The sequence below is a fragment of the Lepidochelys kempii genome, chromosome 7, assembly GCF_965140285.1.
Source record: "Lepidochelys kempii isolate rLepKem1 chromosome 7, rLepKem1.hap1, whole genome shotgun sequence".
NCBI classification, from domain to species: Eukaryota; Metazoa; Chordata; order Testudines; family Cheloniidae; genus Lepidochelys; species Lepidochelys kempii.
The window spans coordinates 38,796,831-38,814,716 of NC_136386.1; the positions used below are offsets into that span (position 1 = coordinate 38,796,831).

The 17,886-nt window shown below is 43.0% G+C and overlaps 1 protein-coding gene across 4 annotated transcripts in view; it reads left to right on the forward strand.

Moving 5' to 3' along the window:
* The window catches only part of VGLL4 (vestigial like family member 4), a 161,599-nt gene that overhangs the window by 91,866 nt on the left and 51,847 nt on the right, over nt 1-17,886 (forward strand). Inside the window, exon 1 of one of the 4 annotated variants that reach the window (XM_073352303.1) lies at nt 3,324-3,807. The exons of the other annotated variants lie outside the window; for them this stretch is intronic. Within the exon in view, the coding sequence (XP_073208404.1) occupies nt 3,726-3,807 (82 nt within the window). The 5' untranslated portion in view covers nt 3,324-3,725. Of the gene's footprint in view, nt 1-3,323; nt 3,808-17,886 lie in introns of those variants that run through there. 4 annotated transcript variants of the gene reach the window in all.

The following is a 17,886-nucleotide window of genomic DNA, read 5'->3' on the forward strand; positions in this document are numbered from 1 at the left end:
TACAAGCTTATGGTGTGAGGTGGCTATTGAATTTGCAGGAGCATATCCCTAATAAACTGATGAATTGAGCACTGCAAGGAAGCTGAACTAGAATGTCTACTAAGGGATTAGCCAGAATCAAAGTCCATGCACTTTGTTGCAGAGTTATAGCATTACTGGTGAAAATGTGTGTGCAGTTTTTCACTATTACCTCCAGGGGATGCTGTTGTACTAAAAAGTTTGAGTGTGTGGAAAATAAATATATAATGGCCTGTTTTACAAAAGAAAAGTATTTTGTGGTGTCATAGTAAGTCGTAGAGCTCACATGTAATGCAGGAAGTATAGTACTTAGTGGTACTTACAAGTGTTATAACATTTAAGCAGTGATATTAATCCATAAATAACAAAACTCATGGAATATGCTATTAGCAATGTTTGCTTTTCCATATACTTGGCATGTAACCTGATGACATACATTTGCCATTGATTACATTTCAACCTGAGCTATTCCAGATTGGTGAAATGCTCAGTGAATCATGTATAAGACTGTTGGGAAGTCTTTCCTCGAAAGAGTGCATTGAGCACATTACAGGGATGTAAAGTCTAGGAATGCTTAGTATTAGTACCCACAATGCTTGAGTATGGAGGGATTTTAGGAATGATGTAGGGCATGATTGATTGTCTCATATTTGCCTCAAGAATTTTTTTCTTCCTGTCCCTTCACTAGGAATGCATTTCTTTTTATAATATATATAACTTTTGATACCAAGCTATTATTTAGCTGGAAGGTGTGACAGATGTTAGTCACTTTGCTTAATGTAGTACTAGAAGGTGTTCGAGTACTTAAGTGATGAGTGCAGCATGAGAACCTTTATAGAATAAAATAGAACACTAGCTTCCCCCTCTCCCAGCACTCCAAACAGCAGTTCAAATATTGTATGTTGGAATATGCCAATACTTCTCTTTTCTCCCATAGAACTAGCTTGTAGTAATGGAAATTCAGGAATGCTCTCGCTACTGTAGTTGCACATAGTGTAAATACTTTCCTTATTTCTCAAAGTGGTGGTGTCCCGGCTCTATGAAATTTACACTTCAGGCTGGAGGTACTTGCCTCTCCTTTGTCTCCTTTGTTGTAACTGTGCAGTCTTTACCTCTATATTTACAAATGTACGGAGTAGCCTTTTTTTCCTGTTATCCTGTTGTTGCAATATTTATTAAAACACTGTTTTGCTTTTAGTAAATGAACATGCTCTGAAAGACAGTAATGCACCAGTGTAGCCCCTAGTTGTAGTGGGACTCAAGGTTTACTTCAGAGTTCTGGCTTTTGCATCAGAGAGGGTAGCCCCTACAGTGCTTGAGTAATGATTCCAGCCTATTCCCCTTTAAACTTAAAAATGTCATTTTCTTCATTTAAAAATGTCCCCTTTTTAGAAAGTACCTTATGCTATTTTTAGCCTGTAGGTAGGTGGGTGCAGCTTTAACTGTCTCAAATTCTGGGCACCAAAAAACATCATGGTAAACTTTAATTAGCAAATTATTTTTATTATACAAGAAAGTGGTTACTTGAACATTAAGTATCTGGGTATGTTTTTGTGCCATGCTCATCACAATGGTCTCTGAGATCCATAATTCTTTTAATATAGAGAGAGTCCATCTGTTTTTCTTAATAGTGATCCATATAAAATGAAGAGCTTTTACATTTCATCTTCCCAATGAAACAAGATTTCTTTTCACTAACTTGTTTTCTGTTGCATTGTTCTTAGGATCACTTTAGTAGTGTGCCCCTTCAGTTGAGATTGCATACAAGGAGGTATTTACAGCACTGCTTTTCCTATTCCAAGTAAAGTAATTTTTGGAAGGTAAATTGAGTTCACTTGTATGGAAACAGTATCCTAAATTAAATTGTCTAACCTCAGTGGAACAATAATTCCTTGGGATTTATATTGCACTCTCTTCCAAGTGCTTTGGCAGAATGTCACTCCATGGAACACTCCTGTATGACAAGTGCCTGCCCTAGAGTTGTCACCTTTTCGACTGGACTTTTCAATTAAAAAACAGACATCTGGCAACCCTCAGTGGCACCCAGACACAGAAGCCAAAAACTGGACTGTCCAGGTAAAACTCAGTTGGGTGGCAACCCTAGTCTGCCCCTTTGACACAAGGGGGAGATTTTCTAAGGAACAAATTGAAGTTATGCACCTGACTTCTGTTGAAAGGCAGTGAGAATTGGGCTCCCTCCAAGGAAGCTAAGGCAGAGAAGTGAGGTGAAATTGCCCAAGACCACAGGGGGAATGTGTACCAGAGGTAGGATTAGAACCCCATTAGTTATGTGTTTACTTTAGACCATGCTTCTGTACTGGCGTTGCTTTGTCGTTCAAATCAGATTTCAGACTGCAGGAGACACCAGTTGATACCCATTAGGTTGACATACCATAGCAGCACTGATACACATGGTCTGCCTCTTGTGGTGATCTACATACAACTGTATAAATGAGAAGCCTTTAAGATCAAGGTTCGAACTGCAGCAAAACAAGCCACATCCTGAGATGAGAAAAACTGTTGTAAAAATCCCCTTCATTTCTGTCATTTATACCAGAGTTTGAACAATGAATTCTCCAGGCACTAAAAAGCCATAACCTGAAATGTTTAACTACTGACATCCCTTAGGGATTTAAAATGTAGCGGTAGACTGATTAAACTGTAGTATAAAGCTGTGTGTGCATATCTACCAGCACTATTCAAAGAGTTGATATGGTGGTTTGGTTGTAATTCTCATTCTTCCATCCTGGAGCCATTAGAACTCCATTTTGTTAATTCGCTGAAAAATAGTAAGATTTTAATATTAACGACACCTATTACAATATGTTGAAACCAGATCAAATAGGAACTGCAAACATTTTGATGATCAAGTAAAAATAAGTGTCAGCTGTGTATCTTGAATTAAAGTTGGAGGATGGGGGAGAATTTAAAATAAAAGTTTAACCTAGGTTCTGTCACTTGGAAAGTGAAGCCTGCCTTCAGGTTTAGATTGGTAGACTTCTTCCCAGTACTTGAAAAGAGACCTCTCTCTCTCTCTCTCTCTCTCCCCCTCTCTCCCTCTTGCTCTCTCTCATCCCTCCTTTCAGTTTTGCAGTGGTAGCACTGCTTCCTGTCAAGAGCAACTCTGACATGGCCCTTCTGTAAAGACTCTCCACCTCCTCCTCCTCCTTTCTTTCAAACACTCAATACATTTAGAGACTGATCTTGTGCAGAAAATATCCCTGACATTTGAAGAGCTCCAGGGATTCAGTGAGCATGCTCAGTGCTCTCTGCCTGATAGAAAGAGGAAGCTAGTTTACATACGACTCATACCAAGCATAGCCTGCATGTCAGTGCAGTTAACTTGCAGCGGGCTGTGAGGAGAACTAGCTTGTCTTTGTCCTAGGACACTTCCCTAATTTCCCTCCCCCCCCACTTAAATTTCCAGAAAGATTTGCAAAGTTTTTTGTTTTGTTTTTTTTAAACTGGTTTTCTTTGTAGGTGTGGGACAAAATACACTCTAAACTCAGTCTCTGAAATCCTGGAAAGGTTCCTCCCTCCCCATCCAACTTTCCTTAATATACTTTATTTTGATTAATCAAAGGCTGGGCCTTGAGCTTGTGAAGTTTAGAAAGAGCCAGGAGCTAGTCAGGCAGCGTTTGTCCTGCATCCTTCTCCCTGTTTCTGGGCAAAAGCAAAGAAGCTGGTCTTTTTTGTTAGCCCGATAAATGCTATTTATGAAGATGGACCTGTTGAACTACCAATACTTGGACAAGATGAACAACAATATTGGCATGCTGTGCTACGAAGGTAATTGTTTCATTTTGCAAAATGCTTTTTATGGGGTGTTTTTTGTTGTTTTCAGTGTGAATTCTCTCTCCCTTCTATTTATAGTTGTTACAAGGTACTGTGCATTTTGTACTGTCTACGGGTTTAATGGGATTTGTGAAATGGAAGTTGAATTCTTTTTAAAGGAAATTTTACTGTTCAATATTAATATGAAGTGTAGGTTGTCTCCTCCTTCCCCCCGCAAGCAAAGATGGTACTGATTGAAGTACTTTAAAGCAGCAATACCCGGATAACTTTTTGCCAGTGTTAATGTAGTTGTAAAGGAAACATTTTAAAGTCACTTTACAATATGGTGTATGAGTTAATTTGTAATGTACATTGTGTATGTGTAATCTACACCATTACATGTAAATAGATATATACGCTTAAACACATAGTGTAGATGTATTTGGACAATGAGACTTAGACGAAGTTTTTGTTTTTAGTGTACATCCTGAACAATAACTAATTTTTACTATTCAACTTTGGCAATTGAAGGGCACCCATATTACAGAGCACAGAGTGGCTCTTTGTTTGACTTCTCATTTCCTGCACAGCTCTGAGAAAGCCCTGACAGTGAAGGATGTCTCCCCCCTCACCCACACACAAACACACCTCCTCCCCAAAGAGCCCTCCACATAGTCCTGGTGGAAAGAATTACACAACACCCTGGAAAACTGAAACTTTTTTCTTCACCGTGCTCTGAGTTTTCTTATTTGTGTCCAGCTGACGTAGGTCTTCAGTTACTTCTGAGACTGTAGGTAATAGTAGCCCTGTTTTGAGGGTGCCTTAAGTTAGGGGCGGCGTGGGGGAGGGGAAATCAGCTTCTCCATCTACTTGAGCTTTTTATCTACGTGCAGTTTGAAGAAGTGGCAATGGCCTGGATTTGAGTGGAAAGAAAGGCACCACTGAGCTAATTCAGCTTGGCAGGAGTGCAAGTTTTCCTGTAGCCACATACAAACATTGCAGAAGTCTCTCTTCTAATTCAGCAGCAACATTTTCGAGTTCATTTGGAAAGTAAATTTGCTATAGTTGTCAGGGAAGGAGCAGTAAATAATGTATAGATCTGATCAAGAGCTAACCACTTACATGCTTTAATAAAAGGCTAACCCAAAAATCAGGAAGCTCACTCTAGAAATAGATCTTTCCCTTCCCCCCTCTGTTTTAAGTCAGAAAGACCACATTTCAAAGTGCCAGGGGGAGCAGAGAGGTTGCATGTAGAACTATTAATACTTCCGGAGGGAGGGGGAGGTTCCATCTGAACAGAGTCAAATATCTTAATGTAGAAATTTACTTAATTATTTCCACAGCAGATTTATCAGGCTTGCCAGTCAGTATTGAACAATATGGTGCAGATTGTGCATGGCCAATCAGACTTCCATGCTCTTTCCCATGGTGCTGTTTATTTTTTGAAACTCTGTGGATGCAAGAGTGATTGGATAAAGGAATGTTGCTAATCTTTTTTTGTTAATCTCATCATTGTCCTGCATTAACAATCAAATGCTTTATTATGATGTGACTGTGACTGTTGGCTCCTGGTGAAAAATGGCAAACATTATAAATAGAATTTTTGCTTACTTGATGGATTTTTCTGAGGGTTTTGCTGACTAGAGGGAAAAAGTTTTGTTGCTTTGGGTCTTACTAGTTTCAGTCAATTGTATTTATTAACTAATATTTATAGAAGTTGCTTACTAGACGTTTTCCTACCTTTTTTTGGACAGATCATACTTTTAATAGTTTGAAAGCAAAAGCACAGCTCCAGGAACACACACTAATACAATATAGCAGCTTTTGTTTAGTTTAAACATCTGTTGTAATTTTCCTTATTATGGAAGTTATTATTTTTAACACTAAAATAAACATGTAAGAAATGAAAAAAGCAAAAGCAAAACTTGAGCAGTGTTTATAGTGAGGTGTTTATATCTAAGTGGTTTTAAAAGTATAAACACTGACCACATCTGCACTGAGCTCTGAAGGGTGTTTTTAGAGATGCCTGCAGATCTGCCATGCCAATGCCAAAGTATTTATTTTACAGGGGAGTTGTGTCAGCAATGATGGATCTTGTCTTTTCAAAATCACCGCTGCAGTAATATGTATACTTGAGAACAAAGTGTTTTTCAGATTCAAGTAATTAGTCTTTATTTAGGATCATACTTGAAATACTTACACAGACACAGTCTCCTGAAAAGTACTTTTGCAGATATAAGATAAGATACAAATACACTATGTGATTATTAGATCTATATAATAGGTTGGGATTTTCAAAAGTGATGGAGAAAATTAGGCGCCTACATCCTATTGGAATTCAGTGGGAAGTGGGTGCCTTTACTCCCTGAAGCTCTTTTGGAAATGGCAGCATGTTGCTGCTTTTCCTGAGTAGATGCCTCAACTATCCCTTTCAAATAGAATGGAATAATGCTGACTTTATCCATTTCATTTTCTGTCTCAGTCATTATTAAAAGAACAATGTTGTTTGCCCCCGCTTTTTGAGGCAATTTATGGACTGGTGAAATGTGGGCATTGTTATCATTGGAGAGGATTTGCCCATTTTCCTCTTTGTGGGTAATTTTGCTTCTAGCAGAAACAAGCCAATACAAGGTAGTGACTGGCCATGTATCTGCAGGCGCAGCACCCTGGACTTTAGTGCATGTTCCATGGATGTACTGGTGATAGGATAAGGCCCTTCAGAAGTAAAAGCAGGTTCTTTCCCCAACAAGGATGTCTTAGGCCAGCCCTGTGGCCCAGCACAGTGTATTATGCTGATGCAGAGGACTATAATTTGGACTCCAAGCTTAGTCTCTGTTTTCCTTGCCCAGAAAACTGGCGCCCACAACTGTCAGATGGCTAAGCAGTGCCAGTACTGTGGTGGTGCTTAATGACTCGTGGATGAGAGCAGCCCTTCAGAGGGGTTTCATTTTGTCCTTACGCAGCACTCTGTCATTTTTTTTCTTCTTTCTTCTTTGGCTATCCCTGGGTGTGTGGATGATGTCTGTTAAGGGGGTTCATTAGTGGGTTTTTAAGTGGCTGAGGAACCCAATTTGTGCCCTGCAGATTTTCCCACAGCAGTGACAGGTGTGATCTTGGAGAAGACGTAGTGGTTGGTTGGACTGTTGTGCCCTTTCTTTTCTCCTTTGTCACTTCTCTGTCTGTTCTCCTCAAAGTGAGCTGTGGCTTGGTGTATGGCATGGCACCACACTGTTCTGTTTCGCGCTGTGTCCTCCCAGTTTGTTGGGCTGATGCCTCTCTTTTTAAGATGTACTTTCAGTATGTCTTTGAAGAGCTTCCGCTGCCCTCCACGGCATTGTCATTGTCATACAGCCATGATTAGGGGAATATTTTGGCTGGCAGTGTGTTCTAGCTAGTCTAGTGGTTAGGGAGACCTTAGAGAGAAATTGGGTTGCCTGCCATAAACCAAAGCAAAATAGGTAAATCTTTGGTCTCTGAGTTGCTTATGTCACAGGTGCTGTTCCTAACTGTGAGCCACTCTACTATGTGACAAAGGTGAGAATGATGAAAGCCAAAGAAGGAAGCTAAGGCTCTGTCTACACTGGCAAGTTTCTGCACAGTAAAGCAGTTTTCTGCGCTGTAACTCCCGAGGTGTACACACTGCCAAGCCACTTAGTGTGCAGCAACTGCGCAGTTGGAGCGCTGTAAAAAACCCACCCCGACGAGAGGCGTAGAGCTTTCTGCCCCAGGGCTACAGTGCTGCGGTGCCAGTGTAGACACCCTGGTCGAGTACAGCGCTGCGACTGGCCTCCGGGAGGTGTCCCACAATGCCTGTTCTCGCCTCTTTGGTCATCGGTTTGAACTCTACTGCCCAACCGTCATCTCCACCCCCCGTTCATTCCATTGTGTGCTCAGTGATGCGTGCAGTGGTCTCAACGCAACTTTCCAGGTGGCCATGTCTTCTCCATGCGCCAGGCGATCCCCTGCTTGGAGCAATGCCGAGCTGCTGGACCTCATCAGCATTTGGGAAGAGGAGCCTGTCCAATCCCAGCTGTGCTCCAGCCATAGGAATTATGATACCTATGGACAGATTTCATGATGCATGACAGAAAGGGGCCATGACTGGGACACAGTGCAGTGCAGAGTCAAAGTGAAGGAGCTGCGGAATGCCCATCACAAGGCACGGGAGGCAAACCGCTGCTCCGGTGCTGCGCCCATGAGCTGCCGATTCTATAAAGAGCTGGACGCAATACTCGGCAGTGACCCCACCTCCACTGCGAAGGCCCCTGTGGATACTTCATTGGCTTGCGTGCCAGTCGAGAGTGGACTGAGCCAGGAAGAGGAAGTCTTGGACAAGGATGTGGAGGGAGTGGGGGATGGGGACCCAGAGGCAGAGGATGACTCAGAGGCCAGAGATGCATGCAGCCAGGAGCTCTTTTCTACCCCAGAGGAGCCTAGCCAGTCACAGCAGTTGGATGTTGGCGAAGTGCAAACAGGAGAGGAGGCCCTTGGTAAGTGCATCTGATTTTGGGAATCGCTGAAGCGAGTTGTTGGGGACAGGAGGGTTGCAGAAAGCAGGCTTGTCTCCCACCACATGCCTAGTCTGAGTGGCGGAAAAGGCTGTTGATTGACTCCCTCGCGTCACGGGAATCTCCCTCAGAGATCTCCGGGTTCTTCAGCAGAGTGGCTTTGTTTCTTGTCCCATTAATGGTAACTTTCCTGTGCCGTCATGGGGTGGGTGGGAGAGCACCGTTGCCGCACACAGGCAAGCCACATAGGGGCCAAGGCGGAAGCCACAGGGTTGGAGGAGACCCTCCCTTGATTCCTTGCTCACCCTCAGCAGCGAGATATCTTCCATAATGATCACATCCTGTGGAAAGCGTGGGGGAAGGAATAATTATCAGGCCCCCCACTACAGTGCTGGCTCTCCCCAAGAGCCACGGGCCCAGTGTACAGGAGGGTCCAGGAAGAGTGATTTACCCTGTCCCTGTGGCTATTCACCATTTTGGGGGTCTTGTGGCTCATGTGTGCTTGCCTGGAGTCAGCCAGTTAGTGACAGGTGTATGAGTAGTAGCTGTGTTTTAAAGCACCGAGTCTGTGTTGTCTGTGTTGCAAACAATACTGCTTCTGTAAAATGTTGCATTTAAACTTCACCAAGATGACCTTGAAGCCCAGCTTCCCTCTTTATTGGCGGCAGAATGACCGCGTAGAATTAGAAAGTGGCCTAGAAGAACTAAGGAGGACTTTCTGCGTGAGCTTATGAGGCACTCAGCCGCTGAGAAACAGGAATTGAAGGAGTGGTGGGACAGCGAGAAGAGGGACTGAAAGGAGAACGCGGCACGCCAAAAAGAAGCCAGGGAGTGGCTCTTAAACATGGAGTACCAAGCAGACACGCTCCCGGCAATACTAGCTCTTCAAACTGAGCAGCTCTGTGCCCGACCTCCCCTGCAGCCGCTGTCGCAAAACTCTTTCCCATGCGCCCCCCAGACACCACCAACACACTGTTATCAACCTCCTGGCTCCAGTCTCTACCCGCAGCATTCCACTCCTCCCTCCTCACAGTCCACTAGTGTGGACTCCCACTGCACTCAACACCCATCCCTCTGCAGTTTGGCCCTGCTGAAGTCCAGCACCCGCTGTGTCGTACTCCAAAGGAGAAAGTTGGATATGATCCCTGGACAAATCTTTAGCCATCCCGGGACCCCTCCTCCTCCTGGGACCTTCCCTTCTTTCATCCCCCCTCCACTGATGTATTTTTTCTTTTGATTCTCTCCTCTGGTTGTTGTCTTTTAATAAAAGAATTGTGTTGGTTTGAAAGTAATCTTTATTCTATTAATTGAAAGCAAAAAGAGTACTGCAAAGTAACATACAATTATGTTAAACCCCGTTCTTGCATCATATGCACCAATCACCTCCTAGCATTACAAGCACTGCAATCCCAACCATAGCAACAAATATTAGTGGCTTTCAGCTTCAGATTGCTGCCTCAAGGCATCCCTGATCCTTATGGCCCCGTGCTGCGCCTCTCTAATAGTCCTGGTCTCCAGCTGTTCAGACTCAGCCTCCAGGCGCTGAGCCTTTGCCGTCCAGCCCTGAGTGAAGCTTTCACCCTTCCCTTCACAAATATTATGAAGTGTACAGCACGCGGCTATAAGTATAGGAATATTCTCATCAGCCAGGTCCAGCTTCCCATACAGGCATCGCCCGTGGGCTTTTAAATGGCTAAAAGCACACTCAACAGTCATTCTGCACTTTCTCAGCCTGTTGTTGAACCGCTCCTTGCTGCTGTCAAGTTGCCCCAAGTATGGCTTCATAAACCATAGCATTAAGGGGTAGGCGGGGTCTCCAAGGATCACAATGGGCATTTCAACTTCCCCTACGGTGATCTTCTGGTCCGGGAAGAAACTCCCTGCTTGCAGCTTCTTGAATAGGCTAGTGTTTCAAAAGATGCATGCGTCATGCACCTTTCCAGACCAGCCTGCGTTAATGTCTGTGAAATGCCCATGGTAATTCACAAGCGTCTGGAGAACCATTGAGAAATACCCCTTGCGATTAATGTACTCAGTGGCTGGGTGGTCTGGTGCCAGAATTGGAATATGCATGCCATCTATCACCCCTCCGCAGTTACGAAAACCCATTTGTGCAAAGCCATCCACAATGTCATGCACGTTGCCCAGAGTCACGGTCTTTCAGAGCAGGATGCGATTAATGGCCTTGCACGCTTCCATCAACACAAGTCCAGCGGTCGACTTCCCCACTCCAAACTGGTTAGCGACTGATCGGAAGCTGTCTGGAGTAGCCAGCTTCCACAGTGCAATCGCCAAGCTCTTCTCCAGTGACAGGGCAGCTTTCAATCTCGTGTCCTTGCACCGCAGGACTGGGGCGAGCTCATCACACAGTCCCATGAATGTGGCTTTCCTCATGCGAAAGTTCTGCAGCCACTGCTCGTCATCTCAGACTTGAATGATGATGTGATCCCTACACTTAGTGCTTGTTTCCCGAGCCCAAAAGCGGCATTCCAATGTGGTCAGCACTTCCGTGAATGCCACAAGCAATCTCGTGTCGTAGCTACTACGCGTGGCGAGATCAATGTTACATTTTTCTTGCCTTTGTAGTTTAAGGAATAATTCCACTGCCACTCGTGATATGTTGGTGAGAGTGAGCAGCATATTGGTCAACAGTGCGGGATCCATTCCTGCAGCCCAAAAAGGCAGGGTGCGCAGTACACAAACCGTTGCAAGATGATGTCAAATGTGGATGGAAGCACAGGGTTTTCTGGAATGCGAAGCAATGCATTACAGGTCATAGGAACAGGACACAGAATGTCAAGTTTCAGAGTAACAGCCGTGTTAGTCTGTATTCGCAAAAAGAAAAGGAGTACTTGTGGCACCTTAGAGACTAACCAATTTATTAGAGCATAAGCTTTCGTGAGCTACAGCTCACTTCCTCAGCATCTGAGGAAGTGAGCTGTAGCTCACGAAAGCTTATGCTCTAATAAATTGGTTAGTCTCTAAGGTGCCAGAATGTCAAGTGACCTCCTCCGCCTTCCCACAAGCCTTAGCGGCAGAAGAGAAAGAGGTGCTCTGTGGGATAGCTGCCGAGAGTGCACCACTCCGAATACTGCTGCAAGTGCCGCAATTGTGAATACGCTATTGTGCAGGCAGCTGACAGTGTGAACACACAACACCGGTTTCCCTTCGGCGCTCTCTGAGTGGCGCTGTAAGTTTGCCAGTGTAGACATGCCCTAAATGAAAGTTTGCTGTGATCTTCCAACAAAAAGTGGTCCTCCTCTTCTGGGGTGGTTCGGATGGGGGTGTGTGTGCATTACAGGGTTAGCCAAATGGATGGCACAACTGAGAATTATTATTATTACTATTGTTATTAATTTGTGTTATAATAGGCCTTAGAAATCTGAACTTAAATTGGCACATTACTGTTAGACGCTTTACAAAATATGATAAAAGACAATCCCTGCCCCAGATAGCTTTATAACCAACAACAAAGTGGGAGGGAAAATAGTTGTATGGGGGATGAGAAATGACTTTGCCCAAGGTCATGCAGCAAAGCAGTGGCAGAAGCAGGAGTAGATACCAGGTGAACCATCATGCTTCAAGTATGAGAGATACTATCATCTTAAAATATCTAGAAGTCATCGCAGGTGGTGACTTTGTCCTTTCCTGGGGGGCACTCGACCCCCACTCTGTCCCAGGCCCTGCCTCCATTCCACCACTTCCCCAGACCAGCATTCCCTACCCCACCCCACCTTTTCCCACCCCGTTCCGCCCCCTTCCCTGAGCGTGCCCTGTCCTGGCTCCTCTTCCTCCCCTCCCCCCCCCCCAGCGCCTCCTGCATGCTGCTAAACAGCTGATCTGCGGTGTGCAGGAGGTGCAGGGAGGGAGGGGAAGTGCTGATTGGAGGGGCCGCCGGTGGGTGGGAGGCGCTGATTGGGGGGGCTGCCAGTGGGTGCTGTGTACCCACCATTTTTTCCTGTGGGTGCTCCAGCCCTGGAGCACTCATGGAGTCGGAACCTATGGTATAAACAGAAATGAATTTACCTTTGGATGGGCCATTCACTTCCTGCAAGATGGCTGAAATGTCTGTCGGGGTAACTATTTTGTGTGGGTAACCTTCATTCTTTTGAATGTTCTCAGTAGTTTCTCTTGGCTTTAAACAGTTAGTGATGCCTCAATCAACGTATGGCTTGTCAGCAAAATTATTTTAATTTTACAACATAATTGATAATTATGTAGTTTTTCTCATTAGATGGAGAGACAAATGCCTCAAATTCTTCAGTCTAGAGCTATTCACACTTCCATCAGGGGAATGATGGCAGACATTTTGTTGATGATCAGCTGTTTCAAGCAGATTATTTTTCAGTCCGTTTGGTGCAATTAGAGATAAGAAAAAAATGAAGGCTTCTAGATTCAAATGCTTGATATTGATGCTTAATCTGACTCATGTATATTTATCTTCCTTGTGACATTTATCAACAACTGCCAGTTTAATAGAGTAGTCCTTTAGTTTCATTGTTCTCTCTCTAATGAGCTCAGAGTTATCAGGAAACTCATGGGAGATGGTGTCCTCACTGGGGTGAAAAGGCCATAAAGCAGACCCATTCTGTAACAGTCTCAAGTTCCTAGTGCTGCATATCAAATGACAAGCACTTGATCTGGGGTTGTACTCTGAGGTATAACATCTGCATCTTGTTTTGCTGTGGAAACTCAATTTACTTTAGTTTCATATTCTTTCTCTGGGAGTCTTGTGTGAGGTAATGCAGGCAGAGCTTTAAGTTAACAAAACAAATCACAGGTGAGCTTGTCCTTTGGTAATGCCAGCAGTGGATTGGTAAACTTTGGCTCCTGATAATTGCAACTTAAATATTTACGGGAAGGTGCAGTCCTCCAGTGGAAGATTGTTTCACTTTGTTGTTTATCTCATGGAGTGCACAGATGGCTCTGTGTTGGAAGGCAGATTTCTGTCTTCCTTCCTCCCTCTTCTATTGTCTAATGCTTTGCATTATTACTGTGTTCTCGGGGCTTGGACTGCTGCACTGGGAAAGGTATTAAAAATGCAATAAGATACAGAGAAATCCCTCCAGGCATGTTATGAGACTCAGAGCACTCAAAATAGTTTTTGTTCTGCAATGTCTTATGGACAGTCAAGAAAACTGGACTTTGTTATCAAGAAAATTAGATCCAGATTTACAGAAAAATACCACTTTGTTTTGTTTCCTAGCTTAATGTAGGCAGTTTATACTAGTTAGTTGCATATTACATAATTACTTCACTGACTTCCTGTAATTACTTGGCTACAATTTCCAACTAGTAAAGATGTGTAGTGTTTTAGTGCAAAGCAAGCTATTTTTAAATGTTTGTTTTCCAAAAAGCCCAGTATAGATATAAGATATCAAATGCAGAGCCTGAAAGTAATTCTGCTAACTTCATTTGCACGCTTTTTAAAATGAAATACCACATGTTCTTTTAAGTTCTAAAGAATAGTTTCCACCAGGTTGGTTTTTTTTTTGTTTGGTTGGGGTTTTTTTTGCTGATCTTGCATTTCACTCTAGATTTGTATAATCAGCTTCTCATATCAACTCCAAAGCCTGTTTCAGTTTCTAAATATATAAAAATAGCTTTACAACACTGTCCTTCAAATAATAATGAGTGGAAATGTTGAACCCTATGGAAACCCCCTTACATAGTGAACTAAAATATCTTAATTTCCCTTTTATTTACACTGCACTGGACTGCTTCCCTCTGGATTAACTTCATTGTTTTAATCAAAGTAATATACTGGGACACACCTAGAGAGTTCCCTACATTTATAGAACATTGAATAAGATTTTTATTTTTAAATACCTTTTTTCATATCAGAAAACAAAGAATTATAGACTTTTTTCAGTGTTTGTTTCAGTATCTCCTATCATTGACAGGGAGTGTCCTCTTCAGTGAACTTCAAGATTCTTTTCCTCCTTGGTCCTGCAAAACAGGAGAAGTTTGGGTTTGAACAATATTTCCCTGAAGTTTTGATGTTCCTCTGAGCCTCTAAGGCCCTCTAACATTTATTGAAGGACCTTAAATCAGGAATGAACAAATAAATATAGGACTGGGGGTATTCTACAACTTTCAAAGGGTTAAGATACGCAGCCCATTTCCAGAGATAAAGTTTGGTAACGTCTATAGAAGCAAATGTTCCACTGCATTGCATTAATGAGGAATTTGGTTAAAGGCTGTGACTTGTTACTCACAAGTGAAATTTGTTTCAGTGCCAGGTTTCTTTGGATGTAAATCCAGGGACTTTAGAATACACTGAAAAAGCTTAAATTGCTCCAAAGTTCAAACAATGCACTGTATTGTACAGAGGGCTGTTAGAGAGCAACTAGAAACTTAAACAACAGTCCACATTGTGTGGCATCTAAAATTATGAATGGAAAAAGTTCATCCATATGTATTGGTCTTGCATTTTTTTAAACATCTACTTTGCATGAAAATAGTTGCCTCTTAATTCCTTTTTGAGGATTAATACAGATGGACCTTTATGTTTTGATTCTGGCTGAGTAGACTCTAGAGTTTAACATGCTGCAGGCAGACAGTGTGCCAAGCAATTTAGCGAAGTTGTTTACAGTAACAATAATCCAGCAGGACAGAGGCCATAATTCTTCACTGATAATAGAACGAGGTAGTGATGAATACAAGTTTCTGGAGGAGTATTTACAAAAATTGTATTGTGCTTTCTCAGTTTTGTTTTTAATTTTATTTTAATGCCAGCCAACTTTTTCTTTTACACACAGTCTGTATCATCTCCCTCAAATATTGCTTTGCAAATCAGCATGGAATTGTTGCTTGATACACAGAGAGCCATTGTTTCCTTTCCCTTTCAATAAAAGCCATATGCTTTGGAAGGTAATTGACTGCATGATATGGCACTGCTGGCTGTTGTATTGACACGCTAGGACCATCCATGGGCGCAGTCACGTATACGCCGTGTGTTTCCACAGTGCAGTTTTAACTTCTATGGGGCAGCTTTCTTGCTGGTGCTTCATAGATATTTTTAAGGCATTGCTAATGCTCCTTCTGACTGCCCTGGTTGTATAAGTGACTATTGTGATCCATAGGGGCTTGTGTCTGTACCACTTCTTAATTTTGGATGATTTTATGAAATTGTGTCATGAAATTAACTGTGTCCTGGAAAGCCTATATGTAGGTGGATCCCCTGTGAGTTTGCAGGCTTGTCATGTCTTTGACAGGCCAGAAACAATGGTGAATGATCAGCGCTCAACTGTAAATTCAAAGTAAAACACCTTTGGACAGTAGGTTTGCTCTCCTGGGAGAAGACGCTTTCTCCTCATGTCTGAAGGGAAGCGGGGAATTTGGAGTAATGCAAAATTACCAAAAGGCAGAACAAAAGAAACAGGTGACCTCCCAACAGGAGTCTGTAAAGGGGCTGGGGGGGGGAGGGGAAGAGGAAAGTTGGGTGCGGGGGGCCAAGGGGAGCCATTTTGCATAAGATTAAGATGAGGGAGGCTGCTTCAGGAGCAGAATAAGGCTAGAGAGTGGAGGACCTTGGAAGCTGGAACACAGATGGTCTGCCAAGGGAAGGGAGAGCCCGTGAGGAGGGACATTGTGTTTAGGATGTTTTATTGTTTTGGGCAATCTGTACGTTCCTGTGCTTTCCATGATTAAATAGAAAGAGCATAAAGCTGAGAGACTGAACAAAGTGAGTGTGCCTGTTGACTTACAACAACTGCTGCGTGCACCTGAGAGAGTTAAATGGTAAACTAGAAGATTCAAACCTCTTGGGTGGGAGTTTTGGGATGGGGGTGTTTAAGTGCTGGGGAGTTGGAAGGGTCAGTGCTGTGCCCTGAGGAGCCAGATGGCTGGAGAGCAAGTCTAAACACTTGAAGGTGAGTATCCGATAGAAGATCTGTGCCCTGAGAGTGTGCTCACAGATCCTGAGTTTGGGGCAATGGCTGGACTCCATTCAGGCTCCAGAAGCTTGAAATACCCCCGGGAATCCAGAGCACAGAGCCTTGGATTCCCCATACAGCAGTCCTAGTGTGTGGGTGGCCAGGAAGCGATGGATCTGTGACAACCATCATGATGTATGTATAATGGCATCTTGGTGTGCTCTGTAGTCTCTATTAGGAGTGTACTGTTTGGAGAAGGTGGTGTGGGCAGGGAAGGGTGGCAGTGGATCATCTAGCAAAGATAGAAATTTAAAATAGATGGCTGAACTCTTAATTAAGGTTATCAATGTCAGCTTGTCAGCCCCATGTGGATGGGTGGGGTTATGAGAGGTTATAATCCTAATGTTAGTTTGGGTCACCAGTATCTTTTTTTCAAATTAGTCCCAAAATAAGATCGTCATGTTAGTATTTTATTAGGGAAAGTCTGAATAAAGATTTTCTTGTGTAAGTTTGGCGAGGGGAAAATAATGATGCTTTTTGGGACAGTAGAAGCATCACTTCTAGCCAGTCGTCTATGCTAGCAGGAACCACACTGAGGCTGAGATTTTCAAAGCCATCAAAGAGATATGGATGCATAATTTTAATGGAAACTGGGTGCCTAAATCCCTTAGGGCTGAGATATTCCAAAGCCACCTAGTAGCCATGTTGAAATAATGAATGTTTGTGAAAAATACAGAAGAAAATTGTGTAGCAGAATTTGGTTTAGAAGGTTTGTTCCTCCTAAGTTTTTTTGTCACTATTTGGTTTGAGTTTTGAAATTAGAGCACTGTTTTTCCTGGCCACTGATTTAACTAAATGTCCATGTCCCAGAGGACAGGAAGCTGTTGTACAAGGAAGTACAGGGCTACTGTGCACCTCTCCAGCCTTTCCCTACACAAATCTTGCATATTGCTGTTTTGTGTGTCTTCCTTGCTGTATCAGTGGGAGGAAAAATAACATGCACAGGGTAATGCTTCCTACTAGAGGATTTATGTGGCCAGTAGTAAAATGTTTATGAATAATGCTGAGGGTCTATAGTTCTTGTATCACAGCAGGAAAAGAGAAGGAAGCTGTGCATTACATAGCAAATCCACCGTTGCAGCAGATAATTACCAGTCCAGTTACTTCACCACTGTTCTGCCTTCTTTCTTTCTGCAGCATGCATGGTTGCAAGAACCCTACCTTTGCTTTGTTTTTATTTTGTTTTGGTTTTTGGGTTTTTTTAAGTGCATCATCATACCTTTACTTTTCACTGCCCTTCTTTCCTGAGGGATCCTTGCTCAATGGCTTACTTAGTGCGTAGCATTGTAACTTTCCCCTCACCCTTCCAAACTTTGTTAGTAGGTGCCAAGAAATATCTTGTTCTCAAAGGAAAAGGTTTGGAGCTGACTGTGTTTGAAAAGCAGTAGTTGTTCCTGGATACAGGATTGGCAGGACAGCCATGCAGGCTGGTCGTCATGATGCCTTCCCAGTTTGTAGGGCTTAACATTAATACAGAAAAATAGAACTTTTCCCTTGTGTGTTAACAGCAGGCTCTTCAACATAGGTAATAGTTAGATGGGGAAGAGATGTAAGAGACAAGGAGAAATATACAATATACAAATGATTATTGTACTTTCTCAGCCAAAAAACTTAGAAGGGCTGATTGGACATGTACCATCTCTTGTTAA